General features: G+C 29.5%; 1 protein-coding gene across 45 annotated transcripts in view; it reads right to left on the bottom strand.

The window, feature by feature from the left end:
* Positions 1 to 281: 281 nt before the first annotated feature.
* Positions 282 to 18,489, bottom strand: part of LOC120776155 (sodium channel protein para) — a 48,454-nt gene continuing 30,246 nt past the window's right edge. For 36 of the 45 annotated variants that reach the window (XM_040106706.1, XM_040106711.1, XM_040106713.1 and 33 more), the window contains 7 exons: positions 15,858 to 15,980; positions 14,299 to 14,421; positions 13,018 to 13,212; positions 12,401 to 12,646; positions 10,765 to 11,035; positions 6,618 to 6,922; positions 3,404 to 4,348 (listed from right to left, as the gene is read on the bottom strand). In XM_040106706.1, coding sequence (XP_039962640.1) covers positions 3,404 to 4,348; positions 6,618 to 6,922; positions 10,765 to 11,035; positions 12,401 to 12,646; positions 13,018 to 13,212; positions 14,299 to 14,421; positions 15,858 to 15,980 — 2,208 coding nt within the window. Of the gene's footprint in view, positions 4,349 to 6,617; positions 6,923 to 10,764; positions 11,036 to 12,400; positions 12,647 to 13,017; positions 13,213 to 14,298; positions 14,422 to 15,857; positions 15,981 to 18,489 lie in introns of all 45 variants that reach the window. The other 9 variants (XM_040106709.1, XM_040106721.1, XM_040106752.1 and 6 more) reach the window with 3 other exon arrangements.

Raw genomic sequence — 18,489 nt, 5'->3', positions numbered from 1 at the left:
TGTACATATGTATGTATCTGCTGGCCTTTTGAGTATATACCATAACAAAATGTCGTAATTTTTGCAGGTAAATTTAATAGACTACCATATTAAACAATATACATATGTATGTATGTAGTACTTAACCGTCGCAAATATTTTGAACGAGATGTATGCACACAGATTTCAATAAAAAAACATATCAAGCTCTTAAAAATGTAATAGAATAGAAATTAATATATTTTATGCAATTTGTTTAATATCTTAGATTTTTCTTAAGAAATAAAGCATTTTTGTTCCTATTTTTTTATTTATCAAATTTTTTTTTGCTAGTTTTATTAGAATATCTAACGCAATTTGATAGCTATAGCTAATTACAATTTCCGCCATTACATTTACATTCGCTTAAACACATAAATTATGTCATTTTTTATACATTTACATAAGTATTAAGGAGTGAACCTGTACGAACGTTTTATTATGTCATGTATGAGTTAAAAAGTTACCGAATGTACATATTGTGTATGTTTAATTTCTTACAAATACATTTATATATAAAGCTTAATAATTTTTATGAAAAAGCATTTTGTATTCAGCTTTATTTTGTTATGCTCTAAGTGTTATCGATTTTAGGTTCATATTTTTACGGTTTTTACTGTATATGCCTATGTATTTTCGAGTTAATTATGTGTATTAAACTCTTTCAATCAGCCATTGCTCACATATTCATTATCGATACTACCAAAATGTAAAGGCTGGTGTAATCAAAATTAAATTATTTTGAAGTAGTGAATGTGTCCTGGTAACACAAACCATTAAACGTTGTAACTATAAAGTTGGCGCTTGTAATGTAAATTATTAATTAAGCCTCTACATTATTCCAAGTCCAGGATTTTAATTTTTTGCAGATTTTGTTTGACTATTCGCTTTCTGATAATAACTTCCCTCATTAGCTTTTTTTAATATTTACATATATTTACGAAATTTTACTACTTATTACACATTTTTATCTATTGTCTCTACTCATTTATGAATTGTTTCGTTATCATATGTACTATTAATGTTCTTTTTGGTTATTAAAATGTTTATAATATTTTTAATTCACATACTTTTCATCTCGCCCGCCCCTCATTTTTTTAAGTTTTTGCACCCAATTGATAGATTTTGGTTTATTCAATGAACTTATTTTCTGTATGTAGCATCTCATAAACAGCTTAAAAAATATTTAGTGAAGCAACTTGGCTTTTGGGCTAGAATTGGCGGTAGCCACATCAGCCGTAATGCTTCTGCTCATTATATTCTTTATTGCATATTGTTTACGCTGCAGTCGCAATCAAAAACAACGAAAGCTTAAATATTTTTGCTCAACTAATGGCAAGCCATAGGAATATAGATTTATTTAAATGATACATAGCAGTACTAAAGCGTTTCTTTTTTCGTTAAATACATGTTCGCGTTGGAACATATAGTTGGTAATAACATCTAGGTGATTTAAGCATTAAATTTGCGAAAGTGTCAATCAATATTTAATAAGTAATTAAGATCATTAAAAAACATACAATTCGTATAATTTTAATGATGAAATGGTCTTTATTGGGTCACTGAGTGTCTGTGAGTTTTAAGCCATAATAATGTAATTGTGTTTACAGAGTTTTTTCTGACTAGCTGTGAGCATATACTATTTACCGATATCCTGCAGCTATTGTATGTATGTATATGTTATAAAAACATTTCAAAAGAATACGCTTGTGACCATATATGTATATATGTATATACGTATTTTTGGTTTTTAGTTTTGAATAGTTGCTCAAAATGTAATAATATTCATGCGCAAACAATTATACCCATCCACTTTCATCGTGAGCACTTTCGTTTCTGTTCTTAAGCAACGAAAGTATGTCATTTTGTGCCAAAATTTTCGAATCTTCAATTGACACAAATTTATTCCGATATAGCCATTGTTGCTAATTCAGATTGTACTATTGTATTATTCTTTGAAATCAGGAGTTGTCTAAAATTCTGTGTCAGATTTACTCATTATTTCTGCATATGGGCGAACAATTACAGCCGTAAGAAATTTCTTACACTCATTAATCATACCCTAATGACCATACATTGCTTAAAATTTGACGTACTCGAATTATGGATCATTTGTTTTTAACTGCTTAGTTTTGTTACTAATTCACAATATTTTATTATGCTCTCAAATGTTTTTTGAAGTAAGTGTAATGCAGAATAAATCGTGAAATGTTGTAGTAAACTATGGTAAATATTGTTAGTTTTTCTGATCAGGCTCCATGCTCTTATTCACTCATATTTTCTACAAGTTTGTAGTTTTAATATATTTTATAACTCATCAATGTCATGTCAAATAATTCTTCAAATATAATTTTTTAAAATAGCTTACTGCAAGCAAGACGTCCTTTAATCGTTAGATTTTTGAAAACATTATTTTGTGAAATTTATTTATAATAAATTTTAACTTCAGCCGTTGCAATAAACTCTTATTCACCGACTGCTTCTAATTTGCTATGTGTTTTACGATTTTCCATGTACCCCATCTCCAAAAAATCTTAATATTTTATGACCATACTTGCAAAATTTTCTTAATGAGCGGCGTAAATTCACTGATATAGCGATGGACATGGAATGATGCTTTTTTTATTTAATTTAGATTTAAGAATAGTGGTGTAAGTATGTAAATATTTCTCTTTTCTTCAATTGCGGTGCATTTGAGTTTAGAGATATGGCAGTAGGCTTTGTATTGCAATTTATATATGTATGTTTACTAACTTTCGGCCGCAAATTTGCTTCAAATTAAAGAAAAATTGCGGCATAACGCTGCCATAAAAGAAAACGTTTAGAATGTACCATTTGAATGAACAATAAGTACATTTTAAAATGTATTTAATTTTTCTTAATTGCGGCAAGCGAAACTAAGCGTAAAACATTTGACAATTAAGACGGTTATAGGAATAATCCGTTAAATGTATACTTATGTATACAATTACTATAAGAAGTAAGGAAGTAATTAAATTTTTTAATAATTTAAAATTTGAATAGACAAATAAGCATCATTTAATCGATTAATTTCAATTTGTTTAGAGTCACAGTAATATGGTGTTGTTTGTGCTTCCTGTAATTAATTTCCGTAGCAAGATATATATATATATATATATACAAATACATGTTTATATATAGATATGTAGAGTAAATATATGTATGTATATATCTATACGCATATTATTGTTTACAGATTCCACAAACACTGCAGACATTTATAGTGATGCTGGATCTTGTAGCTTTATTACATTTGTGTTTTTGTTGTACGCTGTCGTTGTTGTTGAATGTGGCAGAAAATTATTTATGGTGATTTAAGTCAGTTCAATGAAGGTGCATCCTGGAGGGAGGGGCGAGGCCTGGCTCAGACGTCTGCAGTTCTCGACGTTATACTCGGTGAGCGCGAGTGTATTACAACCTTATGACCGTTCTTTGTCACAAAGCCATCACTTTCGACCAACACGGCCGTTTGGCGACCATTATTGCCATTTGATCCACCACCTACTCCACCACTAGCAAGACCGGCACTAACTGGACTCCCACAGACGCACCCTTCCGGGCTATTTAAGCCGCTAGCTTTGTCATCACGATCGGTGTCTCCAGATTTTCGTCCGACACCAGGGTCGGTACCATCGCCATTTTCAGGAGCAGAGTTGCATTCGATGTTTCCTTGAATTTGACCAGATGTACGTGCTTTGTACTTTCGCCAGGCATTTTGTATCAATCGTGTACAATACTCTTCCCGTTGTCGCCATAAAGTTGATGACACCGGTTCATGTCCTTCCGCATCTGCCCTAGGAGCAATTTCGCCTATTTCACCAGTATCTTCTATTGGATTTCCTTTCCGTGCGAAAAAGTCCTTGGTTAGCGCATCCAAAATATCGACACAATACATCATGTCTCCTCTACATATTGGTATATCCATAGATATGATTTTGTACTTATTCGGCTTATGTATTTGTAAAGGCGGTTCTAAAACATCCAGAAACTCAGAAAGTTGATCATACCGAATATATTGTGTTCCCTCAGGATCAAACTGTTGCCAAATCTCGTAATACATATCATAATCATCATCAGTTAGACCTTCCTGCACGTCCTCGGTTGCCTGACTATAGTTTTCGAGAATGACAGCAATATACATATTAATAACTATCAAAAAGCTTATAACTAAGTATGAGAGAAGAAACGTTATTCCAACTGTCGCTGAACCACAATTGCCCGGATAGCCCTTGTCGTTGTCGGGTGGATCGCAATTTTCCTCATTGATAATAGCATCTAAAACGCCATCCCAACCGGCTGAGGTAGACATCTGTGTTCCGCAGTGCATTTAGCGGTTACAGAGTCAATTATATAGGTCCGATTGGGTGATTTAATTCAAAAACGTATTGGTGAGGCAGCAAAAAAGTTTAGAATAAGTTAATTTTATTAGTTTAAGGGTTGTTTGAAGCTAACAGAACAACATGGCAGCAAAATTCAATCAACTAATTTAATTCGTCCTATTTACATATTTTTTCTACCTATATACATATATTATACTCGTATTAATAGTTTATGAACTACTTGAAACGAAGTATTTTGGAAGTTGGGCAATGTACAAAAAGCAGAATAGACGCAAAATATAGTATATATTTTAATGTAATACCTTTTTATCTATTTTTCTATAAAAATAATTTGTAGCTTATGCAATGTTGCTAGCGAAACAGCAAACTGAAAATTTCTGCTGGATTCAGGGTACGTATTTTTTCATAAATGGTTCTTTTTTTGCTAAGAATACAAAAATCTTTACAATGGATATTTTAGAAATCAAGGATTTATTGAAGTTTAAATTAGAAATAACTATACTAGTTATTAATTTTCCGTGTAAGTACTGAAAGTTAAGCTGTGATTGAAGCAGTAAATGGAAAATTTGCTTCAAATCAAAATATCTCTAAATTGAAGGCATTTCTGTGCAATTATACGGAAAGCGCTTTTATTTATGAAGTAACTCGACATTGAGAAAGCTTCTTAATCAATAGTTGCGCAAATTTATGAGGATTTTTTATTAATTTTAAAATTGGCGATTGTTGAAAGAGCTTAATTAGATAGAAGCAAAAGAGGGTGTAGAATAGTCAATGACGTATGAATAATGATAATAAAAAGTAAGGAAGCGCTAAGTTCGGGTGTTACCGAACATTTCATTCTCTCGCAAATTCAAAGGATCAAAGCTGAAAGTGAAATTACTTGCAGATGTAGACAAAATTTTATATTCCAAAATGTTTGGTAAGAATTTAGCAATCATTATTCGACGAAAATGTAAACGTATTGCAATTATATTTAATCTCTTAATAACTTATACATTATTTTAGGTCATGAACTCGATTAGTTTCATTACTATTACATATGTATGTACATAAGTACATATGTTATTGTTTCGTGTCCGAGATATACGAGGATATTTTAGAATCAATTCAATTACCTCAAATGAAATATACGATATAAACTCAACCAAATAGTACTTTGTGGATCGATTTTACACATTTTCGGCAGTGATATACTTAGTATATTATTCTTTCACTTAATTTTGCTACGATACTATATCTTACAACGACCGGTGTAAATGATATAAATCTAATCGGAAGACTGAAATTCTTATATTAAATATAAGATCGAGAGACTTGAAGTTATTATCTGTTTTTGATCACTTTTAGACGTGAGATGGCATGCCTTTAGAGCATTATATGTACATATTTGCTATTTTGTAACCCATTATATATATTAGTTCTTAACATGCATGCAGTAAAGTGAAGGAATCAGATGGAATTCAAAATTATATTATATGGGAAGTAGGCGTAGTTGTAATCAACTGTAACATAAGGATGTTTGGATTAAGGGTACGTATCGAATTCAATTGAAATTGGTTGTGAAATGTAGATACTTCTTTTGCTTTTCAAAATAATCGTTAGACGGACACATGGTCACCCAACACGTTTCATCATCCTGACATTAGGTAAACCGGTAAGTGAACAAAACTATTATGATCGGTTGCAACATGTTGCGAGAGCAAAAATGTGTATGTATGTATGTCTGTATACTGGCATATGTAAAAACACAACTGATAATTAAAGTGGGGAGAAATTATTTACGCTTTTTAACTTTTTGCTAATTTTTTAACATTTTAAATTGTGAAACGATGAAAACAACAACTTTAAAATAAAAATTTCACTGAGATTAATTTTTCTACTGGTAATGAATGATATTTATAATTTTTTTTTTATTATTATGATCAGAAATTTGAATTCATGGTAGTATTTCATTGTTCAGAAATAAATTAAATAATAAATGAATATGCTTTGAAAAATTCGTTCAATGTTACTAATTTAGCTTTTATCAACAACTACCATAGCTTAATCAACAATGTAATATTCCCTCTTTTGGATGAATGGATCAGAAAGACAACGCACCAATAGATGAAAGAGAAATACACTGATGAGTATTGGTGCGCCGCATAATAACGACACTCAATCAACCGCCAACGGGAATATTACCCAACGACAACAACAATAGACAACATGAACGGAACATGAATTGTGGCTTCTTACCTGGAACAGCAATATCATACTCTGGCCAAATGTTTTAAAGTTATAAACGTCGTTAATGCCACTTTTTTCCTGTACATGCATAAAAAATGACATCCCGAAAATAGCGAAGATAAACATGACGAGAAAGAGCAGCAAACAAATGTTGAACAGAGCTGGCAGCGACATAGCTAGTGCGAACAATAATGTGCGGATACCTTTAGCACCTTTGACCAGACGCAGTACTCGACCCACTTTTGCAACGCGAACTACACGTAAGAGTGTTGGTGATACGAAGTATTTTTCAATAATATCACTAAGCACGAGACCTGTTAGAGAAGGAGTAAATATTTTCGTCCAAAACAAAGTCAGATGTAAAAAAAGGATGCCACAATATTCAACGCTGTTACGGCCTACGTGGCCGTATCCAGTATTTATATATACGAATACACAAGTAAATACTAATTACTAATTACTAAAGTGAATGAATAAAATATCTGAAGCACACCTACACGTGGTGTATTTGGAACATTTACACATATTACGAGGAAAAAAAAATAAGTATATTATAAGCAGGACAGTTTTACAAATAAAAAGTTAGTTTTGTTAAATTATCCAAATTGATAATTAGATACAATGTTGTATAGAAGTATATATACATATATGCATATGTCAAAAAGAAAATAACTTAAAATTATTGGCACTGTTGATAAAAAATATTTAATCCAATGAAAGCCTTTATTGAAGGAAGCAATCGTTTGAATGGCTATTTAAAATTATTAGTTGTTAATAATATATTTAATATGAAACAATTTTTGTTCGAAATATAACAAAACATAAGCTCAACGCGTAAGCAAAACACCAGCAGTGTGTGTAAATAATTGCACCTTCTTCGAAATTTCTATTACGTTTAATGTGTATATAGGCGCTCGCAGTCGAAATTTACAATTCGCAAGCGATTAGTTTGGATGCGTAGTTACGTTACGTATGTATCTATTAAAATAATAGTTGAAATAATAAGGAAACATTAGCATATCCTCTTCGAAGATTTTTTCTTACCTACTACCAACACTGAACAATTTCTATGTTTCACAAGAAAATACTTTCTTTAGAGTGAGCCAAATAGAAATTTCAGTTATTGGAAAATGCATGAGTCTAAGCGATAATTCGCAGCATATATTTAGTACCAAATATCGTGAATGAATAGTGACAATACCAATCTGTAATATAAATTTTATATTTTTATGTCAACAAACATACTATGTATGTATGTATAGTAATTAATTAATTCATTTGAAGCTACACTCAGTGTTTTACTCATTTCTATTTAATTGTCAAAATGAAGGCTACATTTGGGAATGGCCAGAACGTGGCTTAATAACACTAATTAGTCATTGTGTATACCATATGTAATTTGTTTATCTATGTAAATACGGATGTAACTGTAAGTTGTAAGAGTATATAATCTTTCGTCATTATGAATATGCATAATTAATCAAATTGTTGAACTTCCTTACTTAGTAATATTAATAATGTTATAACTGAATTTCTATCTGTATATTTAATTTTATAGTAGTTTAATATACAAATGTAGTGTGTATGTATTAATACAAATATGTAATGTTCTATATTTGTTTTATACCTACGAAGTTTGTACTATAACGCTTATCAATTATAACTGTGATTTATCGAAGGGGTCGCAAACTACTTACATAAGATGAATTTAGTTAAGTTGCGACTTGCGTTCATAGTAAAGTACATAATTTCCATCGACAAAATGGACAAAAACCATTAATTGAGATAGCCATTGGATTATGCAACGGGGAAAAAGAGTAAATAATAAACTCTTAATGGGATATTTTGCATTTAAAAAATCTGGTGCGAAGAGCAAACAGAAGTATGCAATAGAGTATTCTATTGATATCTCTGATTGATTCTATGTTTTCTTGGGTATATATTGTAGACTTTCAATCACAGCCATTAAATTGAGAGAACTGACTCGCTCATATACATTCAGGGGATATTCTGGTTCAGGGCGACGTATATTAATATATTTCGCTATTTGATATCACCTTAAATTCATTGATTCCTTTCCATTAATTTTGTATATGCTTTACTATTAAATTTTTTCCTGAGAGCATAATATTACTGCTAGAAACGACCATAATACCTGGCCGCAAACTTTCACATATTACATAAGCTTATCTGTTATTAAAGTAAAGCTTTAAGCTAAAAATAATTTAGAGTTGACGATTTAATTTATCAAATTGAAAAGGGCGCAAAGCCGCAGATATATTGGATATTTGAAATCGTAAATCTATACATATGTATGATATAGGGCATCAAGCAGATAGTTTAAGTTGTAACGCTTTTGAAGCTTGCAAATAAAAAGGTTCTAATCACAATATAGAAGCCAATTAATATGTGAAGGCATAATAATGTATTGCTAAATTAAATTGAAAAGGTGTATTCATTATTACTAATAAGTACTGTAAACTGTTTTTTACTCAAAGCTGAAGAAATATACTTATGAAGCCTATCTTAACAGTAACGAATTTGGATCCTAACGAAAGTTATATGTGCTATTTCATAGTAGAAAAAAGTATCTTTTCCATAAATAGCACACCCGTATTATAAAATGTCTAAATACATTAGTTGTATTTCAAGCCAAATTTTTATGAAAAAGACTCTTTTTGGTTAATTATGTAGTAAAGCATATTTTAAGCCATCTTCTGTAGAAGTAAATTCCATTAAATTTAGGACTTTTACATTTTTGCTATATATTGTTATCATATTTTTGATGAGTTGCCGTTTTATTCCGGCAATTTAAGCCTTTAATTTAAGAAAGTGTATAAATAAAAACCAAGCAAGTAATCGTTTGTGCTTTTGTATAATATTTCAAATAAGTATGAATAAAAAAGTTTCAAAGCATTTCAACAAAGAAAAAATAGATTTCTATTCCAAACCACGAACTTAAAAGAAGTTCTTTTTTCGAATGAAGCAATAAAAAAGATAATCTGTAATTAAATCCAGAAAGTTCTGTACATCAAATAAAGAAAATATTGTATTTGTAAAAAATACTAAATCTTTTACTCAAGCATACTTATATTGAAATCATCTAAATTTAAAAATAAATTAATTTATATGTTTTAAAGTACAGAACACAATGTTTCACAATTTTACCAAGTTTATTCGATAGATTCGTGGTATTAGATATACGCAAAGAAATATAATATAAGAACATAACCTCATGGAAGTCAATATAAAATACAAACAAAATGTTATGTTATACAGCAACATAATCATGGAATTCAATAGTCGCGCTATTTACCGCTTTTTTATAGTTTTATATTAAGTAACATATGTAGTTGCAAAGTGCAACGAGTGCCTTGTGGTATTTCTTGAACTATTTTACCATAATAGATTTAAATTAATCTGCAATTATTTCATTAGTAAGATATAATTTCTTTTCTTTACATACTATCCTCAGAGTTTAATTTAAATAAATCTCTTTATATGTAATACAAAATATTTAAAGTTATAACAGTGCAGCAAAAACACAATAGAAATATGATAAATAACACGGCTTTGAACCCCTTAATGATTATTAAAACTAATATATGTATGTACAACAATTAATAAAAACAAAAATCACATACATACATATATACATATGTACATGTGAATAGAAAGGGGAAGCCTTTATACGACACCAATAGAAACTAAAAATAAAAACAAAATGGAGTTGTACATAATTTGATGTTTTTGGATAGTATCATAAAAATTCCAAAAAAATAAATAAGCAAATCTATTGGTTAAAAAACCAAGAGAAATACCAAAGCACAACATATAGCTTTCAGTAAAATAGGACGTCTGGATAATATGAGTATATTAAACATTTTTAAAACACGCGAATGAATAATTAGAAAAAGAATAATGTAAGCCATATTTTAATTCGAACAAAAATATTTATACGTATACACATATACGGATTGCGAACAATTCATAGCACGGTTGGTTTTATTTAAAAATTTAGAATTTACAATTGTGGGATTTTACGGTTAAAATTTTTAATATTGAACAACAACAAATTACAAATTTACACATATAACGCATATTTAAACGATAATTGCAAAATTACCAGACAAAAGGACTTTTGGCTTTTACTTACCTAAGATGGATAAAATGACAACTACTACATCAAATAAATTCCACGGCTCTATAAAATAGTGATACCGTAATGCGAATATTTTTAATAGACATTCGGAACTGAAAATAACTACGAATATCGCATTTAAATAGTCTAGGACAGCATTATATGTTTCGGACGCATCGTATCGATCGAGTGTCATGGTAAACATATTTAGGCCAATAAATAACATAATTATTATATCGAATTTTTTATCTGTAACTATTTCAAATACTATTGCTTGTGGACGCCACTGTAAGAGAAGAAAGAGAAATATTAAAACCGTGAATTCAAAATTACTTGGGAATACTTCAATTTTGCTATTTTGGTACATGTAAGCTATTGTTAGCTTATTTTTTATTATTATTATAAAGGCTACGATAACATGCCAGTGTTACAAATTAATCATCATTTATATTATTTAAATTATTATTGTTGATCTGTGCCAAAAGCAACTTTTTTCTCAAGAATTTGGTACGACTTTTATAAAAAAAAATAATAAGTTTCAATGGCAATTCTTTTTATTACGCATTTCTGTACTGTATTATTGGTAATTTTCTAAAATTTCCGAAATGAAATTTTATTAATTATTCAATACAACCGAATTGTGGTTAGTTATATGTATGTAGGTCACAAATAATTATTGAGTATGGTATTTTGAAAAAGATTGGCAATCTTTAATAAGAGTGATAATTTTTTATTGTACTGTATCTATAAAAAGAAACGTGCATATATTTGCATTTAAAATTATCTAGAGAAAGGACAACTAACAGTGATTATGATTAAACTGTGTATTTAATTAATTTTAAAAGTTCTTAATCAATTATTTCATTAAGTTCACTCGTAGTTAATAGTAGGGTTATTAAAATGCATTTGAATAAATTGCAATCGATATTTATAGGTGTTGAAAAATTTCCCAAAAACATGCAATCGAGTATGTGTCGCAAAGTAGAATGCATTGTACATCTGTATCTATCTACTATGATAGATAAGTAGATACATATATATTTGTTCTCATGCTTGCACCCTTTTATAAAAAGACCTGAATTTGCAGTTCATGCAAATTCATACAAATAAAATAAGTTTTTAATATGTAAAGAAAATCTATAGGTAATCAATTTTGGTAGATTTATGTATCGGCAGATATAAAAATGTTTAAGGACAGACTACCGAACATGGAACTTAGTTTGCGTTTTGGCATGTGTATGGATTATACCAAGTGTTAACATACTAAAGCAACTTTTTTAAATAACAGTGGAAGAATGGCATAACTCCTGATGAATAGTTTTGCTTGACTATACAATTCGACCACTCAACGCGGATAATGCACGCGCTCATACATCCGTTGCCATGGATGCTGATGATTTAAAATATTGCTAGATATATAGCTGGGCCCTCATTGATTTTATTTAATTACGTCATCAGTATTTCAAATGAGGACGTACTGATTGGTTTACACGCGCATAAAAAGAGGAAACTTATAATGTAATAAATCGCGAAACTTAGAAAAAAGTATTAACAATTGGCACAGATTTAAGTAAATAATTAATAATCATTTTTTATATTTATTGATCGATTATTGTATTGTTGTTTTGTGATAAAAAGATATAAGCCTTACCCTCGGTCTAGGAATGGCTTTTAATGGTTTTTTAGAGCCCATCTTTTTCATAGCATTATAGTACTTTTTCTGATCTTCTGTCATGAACATTTCTAATGATCCACCTGCTTTTTTCTTTTGCTCGTTAAAATTATCAATGATAACACCAATGAACAGATTGAGAGTGAAAAATGATCCAAATATAATGAAGAATACGAAATATAAATACATGTAGATATTGGTTTCACGGATTGGTTGCTTGCCCACCTATTGGACGTTAATGGTTATAATCATTTAATCCATGTGTATTTAGGTTGGAATTGGTGGTGGTGTTGATATATTTTTATTTGTGTTGATAAATGTAATAATTATAATTTTTTTGTTATTGGTGTTTGATTAATTTCATTTACGTTGTAGGTGTAGTTCGGACGTGCAATTATGACGGGAGAACAGTGTAACGTAATTTGTTGTATTTATAGGGTTGTTTATTTTTGTATATGTGAACGGGAAAGAAAAAAGAAAATTTTTTACGTTAGTATTATATACTGTTCAGAAATGTTCAATAAGTCGATGCATATATGTATATGTATATGTATATAAATATAATTATTTATTGAACCGGAACAGTTTTGAATTACCTCGCGTGAATCAATTGCATCATTCATGATTGGTATCCAGCCTTTAAACGTGGCCACTTGGAAAAGGCACAGATACGCATTACCTACATGATCAAAATTCATAGCTGAATTTACCCATGTGTAGTTTTCACTCTCGCAGGCATTGCGGTTTGGTATAATTTCATGACTTAGCTTAGTACCATTTTGATCTTCGCACTGAGAAGACGAGCAGTAATTAGCAATGATAATAAATAGAAATAATTAATGTAAATATTTTATAATAAAGAAAACGTAAATTACTGTACAATATGACATTTTTATATAAGCTTATTTGTATTTTAATTTTAACAAATAGACTTTTACGGATAGAGTTCACGTTTAATTCATATATGTATTACAGCATTTCGAAATACCTATTTCATTAAATAAAATATGTAATAGGACATTTCACAGTGAATTAACTTTAATATTTTTAGCTACTTATGGCTATAAAGCTAACTGTTTACAATATTTATTCTACAAGTATATAGTAAATATTTATCAGGTTATGTACATAAAATATCTATATTTTTTGTATGCATTTATATAACTATTACTAGTTATTGCCAAAGTTAGTTTCTCAATCAATTATAAAAAGTCCTCTGTACCATGTCACGTATATATGTATGTAAATGTATGTCTTAATATTGGAGAGACATTTAACTACGATTATTATGTGTTAAGTTTGAGTGGGAAAAATGGCTACGATTAGATAAATTTTGACATTACGCACTATAAACGTTGAGTTTTATCTAAACGGTTTTAATTTGGTGGGGTTAATATCCCTTCAAATTTGTAGAAAATCTGAATATTTTTAAACCGCGTTAAATAATATTGCATTCTATATGTGTCTGTTTTTTATCACAATAAAGAAAATCTATATTTGAGTGTGAATAAATGTGTTAGAAATTAACGCGGCAATAAGAAACACGCCTCACGGTTCTTTTCTTACTTGAAATATCCAACTATTTACGAAAAATAGATATAAAGATACGCTCTAAATTAGTTCACTTTTTCATTGGTAAAAATATTTCTGATCAAATATTCTGATCGAATTTGGTTTTAGCATTATTGGTTACTGATCATACTTTAGGCTTTGATAAAGCACTTATAAAAGCCATATTTTGTATGTTGTTGTAAATCAACTGAGTGGATATACTTGTATTACCACTAAGGCGATTTAATAAAACATGTGTGTGGCAATTTTTAATAACAATTTGTTACTGTTGTTTTTGTTTTTTTTTTGATAAGATTTCAACGTACCTTAAAATATTTTCCAGCAAAAAGCTGTACACCCATTATGGCAAAAATTAGCCAAAATATTAGACACACCAATAGCACATTAAAGATGGACGGTATAGCTTGAACCAATGCATTCACGACGACCTGTGGGTTCGAAATGATGGCAGCAACAAAGCCAGTTATGTTTTCGTCGATGATCGCATTTCAATAAAGTGATGTTAGCAATAAAAACAATGAGATGTCAACAAATTTTTCAGCGCACAACATATGAGAGAAATTTAGTTTGATGATTGTATCCAATCGTCAAATTTTGATATAAAAATATTGAGTGCAAATGGAAGTTTGGTTTTAAAATTGTTATGAGAAAACACGATAGGAGAATAAATTTAAACAAATTTTTTAATTAGAGTTAGTTTTATAAACAATAAATAGTATGTGAGTAATTATTTCAAAGCAACCATGACAACAGTATTGATTTTGAATGCGTTTACTGCAGCAATATGCATTACTTATTGGAATCAATGATTATTGTTCATATAAACTGAATCCAGTTAGGTGCAGCAACATAATAAACACATATGTATGTATATAGTAATGATAAAAATATCTACATGCTCACAATTTGACACAGTAAAATTTTATTTGGAAAAGCTAAATTAGACACACATATTTATTTACCTCAAGCAAGAAGGACAGTTAATCAACAAAAAAAACCTTTTATCAAAATATAAATAACTACTATCCACAATTAATTTGTTTCAATTAATAATGTACGGGATGTAAGTAGAAAAAATCAAATTGCAAAATAAAATGACTATACTGATCTGTAGAGAATTCAATAACGATATATAATATAATAACATAAATTTAACAAATTCAATTTCAATGCATAATACTGCAGATTTATTATATCTCAACAAACAATCATGAAAATATGAAATAAATAAAAAAAAACCGAAGGAAGAATAAAAACAATTTATTAAATAATGGGTTGTTAAAGTTACATGTATGTATGTGATGTTCGTGTTTCAAACAATATCTTTTGTATTGAAACGTGCATATTTTCTCTCTAAGGCTTTAAAACACCCTTAAAAATATGTAGTATATGTATATGTATGGTGCATATTTTGAATATGCTGATTTCACGCGCGTACGCGCACGGGTGTTCTGATTTTATGTATGTGAAGTAAAATAATTAATATAATTACTTGACTTGGAATGTGCAGTAATATATTTTATATAAGTATTTGTTTCAAATGTGAATTTTTACATTGTATTTGAATTAGATGAAGTGTGAAAATTGTTAATAAACTAAGGGAAAAGTATATTCAACAAATATTGTTCTCGAACAAATCACTACTTATCTAATATTTTACTATAAATTGATAACTAAAATCATACCAATCCAACAATTAGTAGAATAGTTAATTGATTATATAATGAATAATTCAACTAACGTTAATGATGCATTTTTTGTTTTGAATGAAATTTGACATATTATGATGCATTTTGGTTTTCACTGCTGTTAAACGAATATAACGATTGCATTAACGAGAGAATATGTTTATGAAAGTACGTACCCTCATGCCCTGCATTCGGGACATGGCACGTAGTGGTCTCAGTGCTCTTAACGTTCGCATAGTCTTGAAGGCTTGAATACCACCAGCTCCAGCAAGTGAAGCAACGAAGTTGATAAGCGACACCTAGTACCGGTTTTTCGAAAGTCATTATAAACAAATATTCTATTCAATACAAGTAACGGAAGTTGTATGTGTTTTAAAGGGATTATTTTTTCATTATAAATTCTGTGGCTTGTGACATTGTGATTTTCGTATATATTGATAATCTGAAGAGGGGTTACTCTTCTTCTTGGCTTAGTGTTTTTGAATTTGGTATTTATCGAACTGTCATTTCAAACGTCAACTGAATCTGAAAAGTTATTGTTTCATAAAACAATACCAAATAAAATTAAATAAAGTGAACAGAACAATATGAAAGGAAAGGAAGGAAACTGCAAAAAATAAATATAAATACAATAGAGATGTCACATAATTTAACTCTTTTTAGAATTCATCAATAAACATTTATTATGCCTAAGAAATATGTTTAAAATAAAATAATTCTTACGAATGTATGTTTCTTATAGCTATGACTTTTTAATTTTGGATATTGTTACATATTCACAAGACGAACATCAAGTCATGTGAAAAAAGTATGAGAATTATGTTTTATATAATTATAGAACATGTAACAACTATTCATGATGTAACTCCTCAACACTCCTGTCAAATCAAAAACACTGCGAATTTCCTATTAAAATCAGCGATTTCCGTGATGCCTTTGTGCTTAGTCTGTTAATTGATTGGATATACTTACACATATAATTTTATAATATCTTTGAGTTTTATAATTGTATTTGCCTAACGGTTTCAAAAAGCTCATATTTTAATTCCAGCTGTTGTATCGATTATTTTACAGAAACTGTTGTTAAGCTCCACAATGGCCAAACACAAATAACGAATTTTTAAGACGTGTTGCTATGGGAGAGGTTATTGAAGTTGTAATTCCTGTTGTGACTACTTTTTTATTTACATGTTTAGGTAGGAGTAGATTATCAATTTCGACACAAGAACTAATATGTTTCCGTGGTTTTCAAAGCAAGCACAAATATAAAGAATCTGTGCACGTTTATGCAAATATGTACAAATGAAATTATATTGCATTTGTCTATTGTGGAGCACCGAGCGGAGCGGTATAGGGAACTAGGTTGGCTTGCCGAAATTCTGACAAATTATTGCTCTAACTTTGCTGCCAGACTCAATGGAGAAGTGATTTAGTGTATATATTATATTAATATAAGAATTGTCGATGGAATAAGTCACAAAAGAAGCCAAGACCAAGCGATTCTGAGAGTAAAGTAACTTCGTATTTTGTAAAAATTTTATTTTAAGTAAAACACTGCCACCACTGCGTAGGCAAAGAAGTGTTTGTGCTTTTGAAAATATTTACATATATTATATAAAAATCAAATCGGTTACAAATGGGAATTAAATATTAAGTACACCTTTTTTCAGGGTTAAATTTATACATGGCGTACAAAGATACTTCGCTTATAGGGAGAAAGTGAAATAAAAGTTTCGAAAGTTTCTATGACTTTTGAACTATAATACAGTGGATTTGATTTACTTAAAAGTAGTTTAGTTTGCATGATGTCTTTGCTTCGGTTATTGTTAATGTAGTAGCAAACAATGATAAATGAAGCAAGGATTAAATAGACGATGCTTATTTGGGCAGTCACTTCTATTAATCGATATATTGAATAATGCGTTTACAATATGAGCTTTACATTTTATTTAAATATATCCGTCAGTGGTTTTACTTTATTACAACTAGTATCTATCTTGCATCTATAGGTATACTATATATAAGAAACCACATACTTTAAGAGAATTTTCGTTTTGGCTTAGAATAAATGATATGTAAAAATTAGGAACACTAAGGCATCTCGGGAACTATGACATATCTAAATCTATCGTTTCATCTAAGTCTATTATATTTGATAACTTATCTAATTCTATATCTATTTCATATTTGATAACAGTGCGAAAATGTTTTCTTTTAAGTGGTATCCAGAGACAAGCAGAAGTGACTATCTATGTGAATCAGTATGCTTTTAACAGGGGATCGCGTCAAAATGGCATACACTCTTATTGTCCAAATTCAACTACAACGCGCTAAAAGGATTTCCTTCTTTTTTCTAAGCTTATACATATTCATATAATTTAAGCAGATTAGATAGTAGGCATTTAATACATAACTGTACAAAAATTTAGGATGTAATTTTTTTCTAATTGCAATAATTTCATAAATATTGTATGAACGTGTTTTACCTTTTATATTTTCATGTTTCACACTCAAAGTTATATAACAACACCAAAAAATAGAAGTTAATTTTAAATGTGTGAAGTAGTTAAGTTAGCTAACAATATAACTGAAAATATTAAATGATGTCTTGAGCACGTTATGTGATTGGAAACAGGAAAGTATGAATTTCGACTATGGCCGAATATTTAACACAAACATATACAACAAAAGCCCAGATACTATACAATTGACGTGATAGTGACACAGAGCATTTACAGGTACAATACAATTAGTATAAAGTTAGTCTAGTCCATTGTTTACAAAAGATAATTATTTGTAGCTATTTTT

This window comes from Bactrocera tryoni, chromosome 4, assembly GCF_016617805.1.
Source record: "Bactrocera tryoni isolate S06 chromosome 4, CSIRO_BtryS06_freeze2, whole genome shotgun sequence".
Classification (NCBI taxonomy): domain Eukaryota; kingdom Metazoa; phylum Arthropoda; class Insecta; order Diptera; family Tephritidae; genus Bactrocera; species Bactrocera tryoni.
The sequence above is the reverse complement of the archived record's forward strand: the minus strand, read 5'-3'. Positions and strand labels throughout refer to the sequence as shown.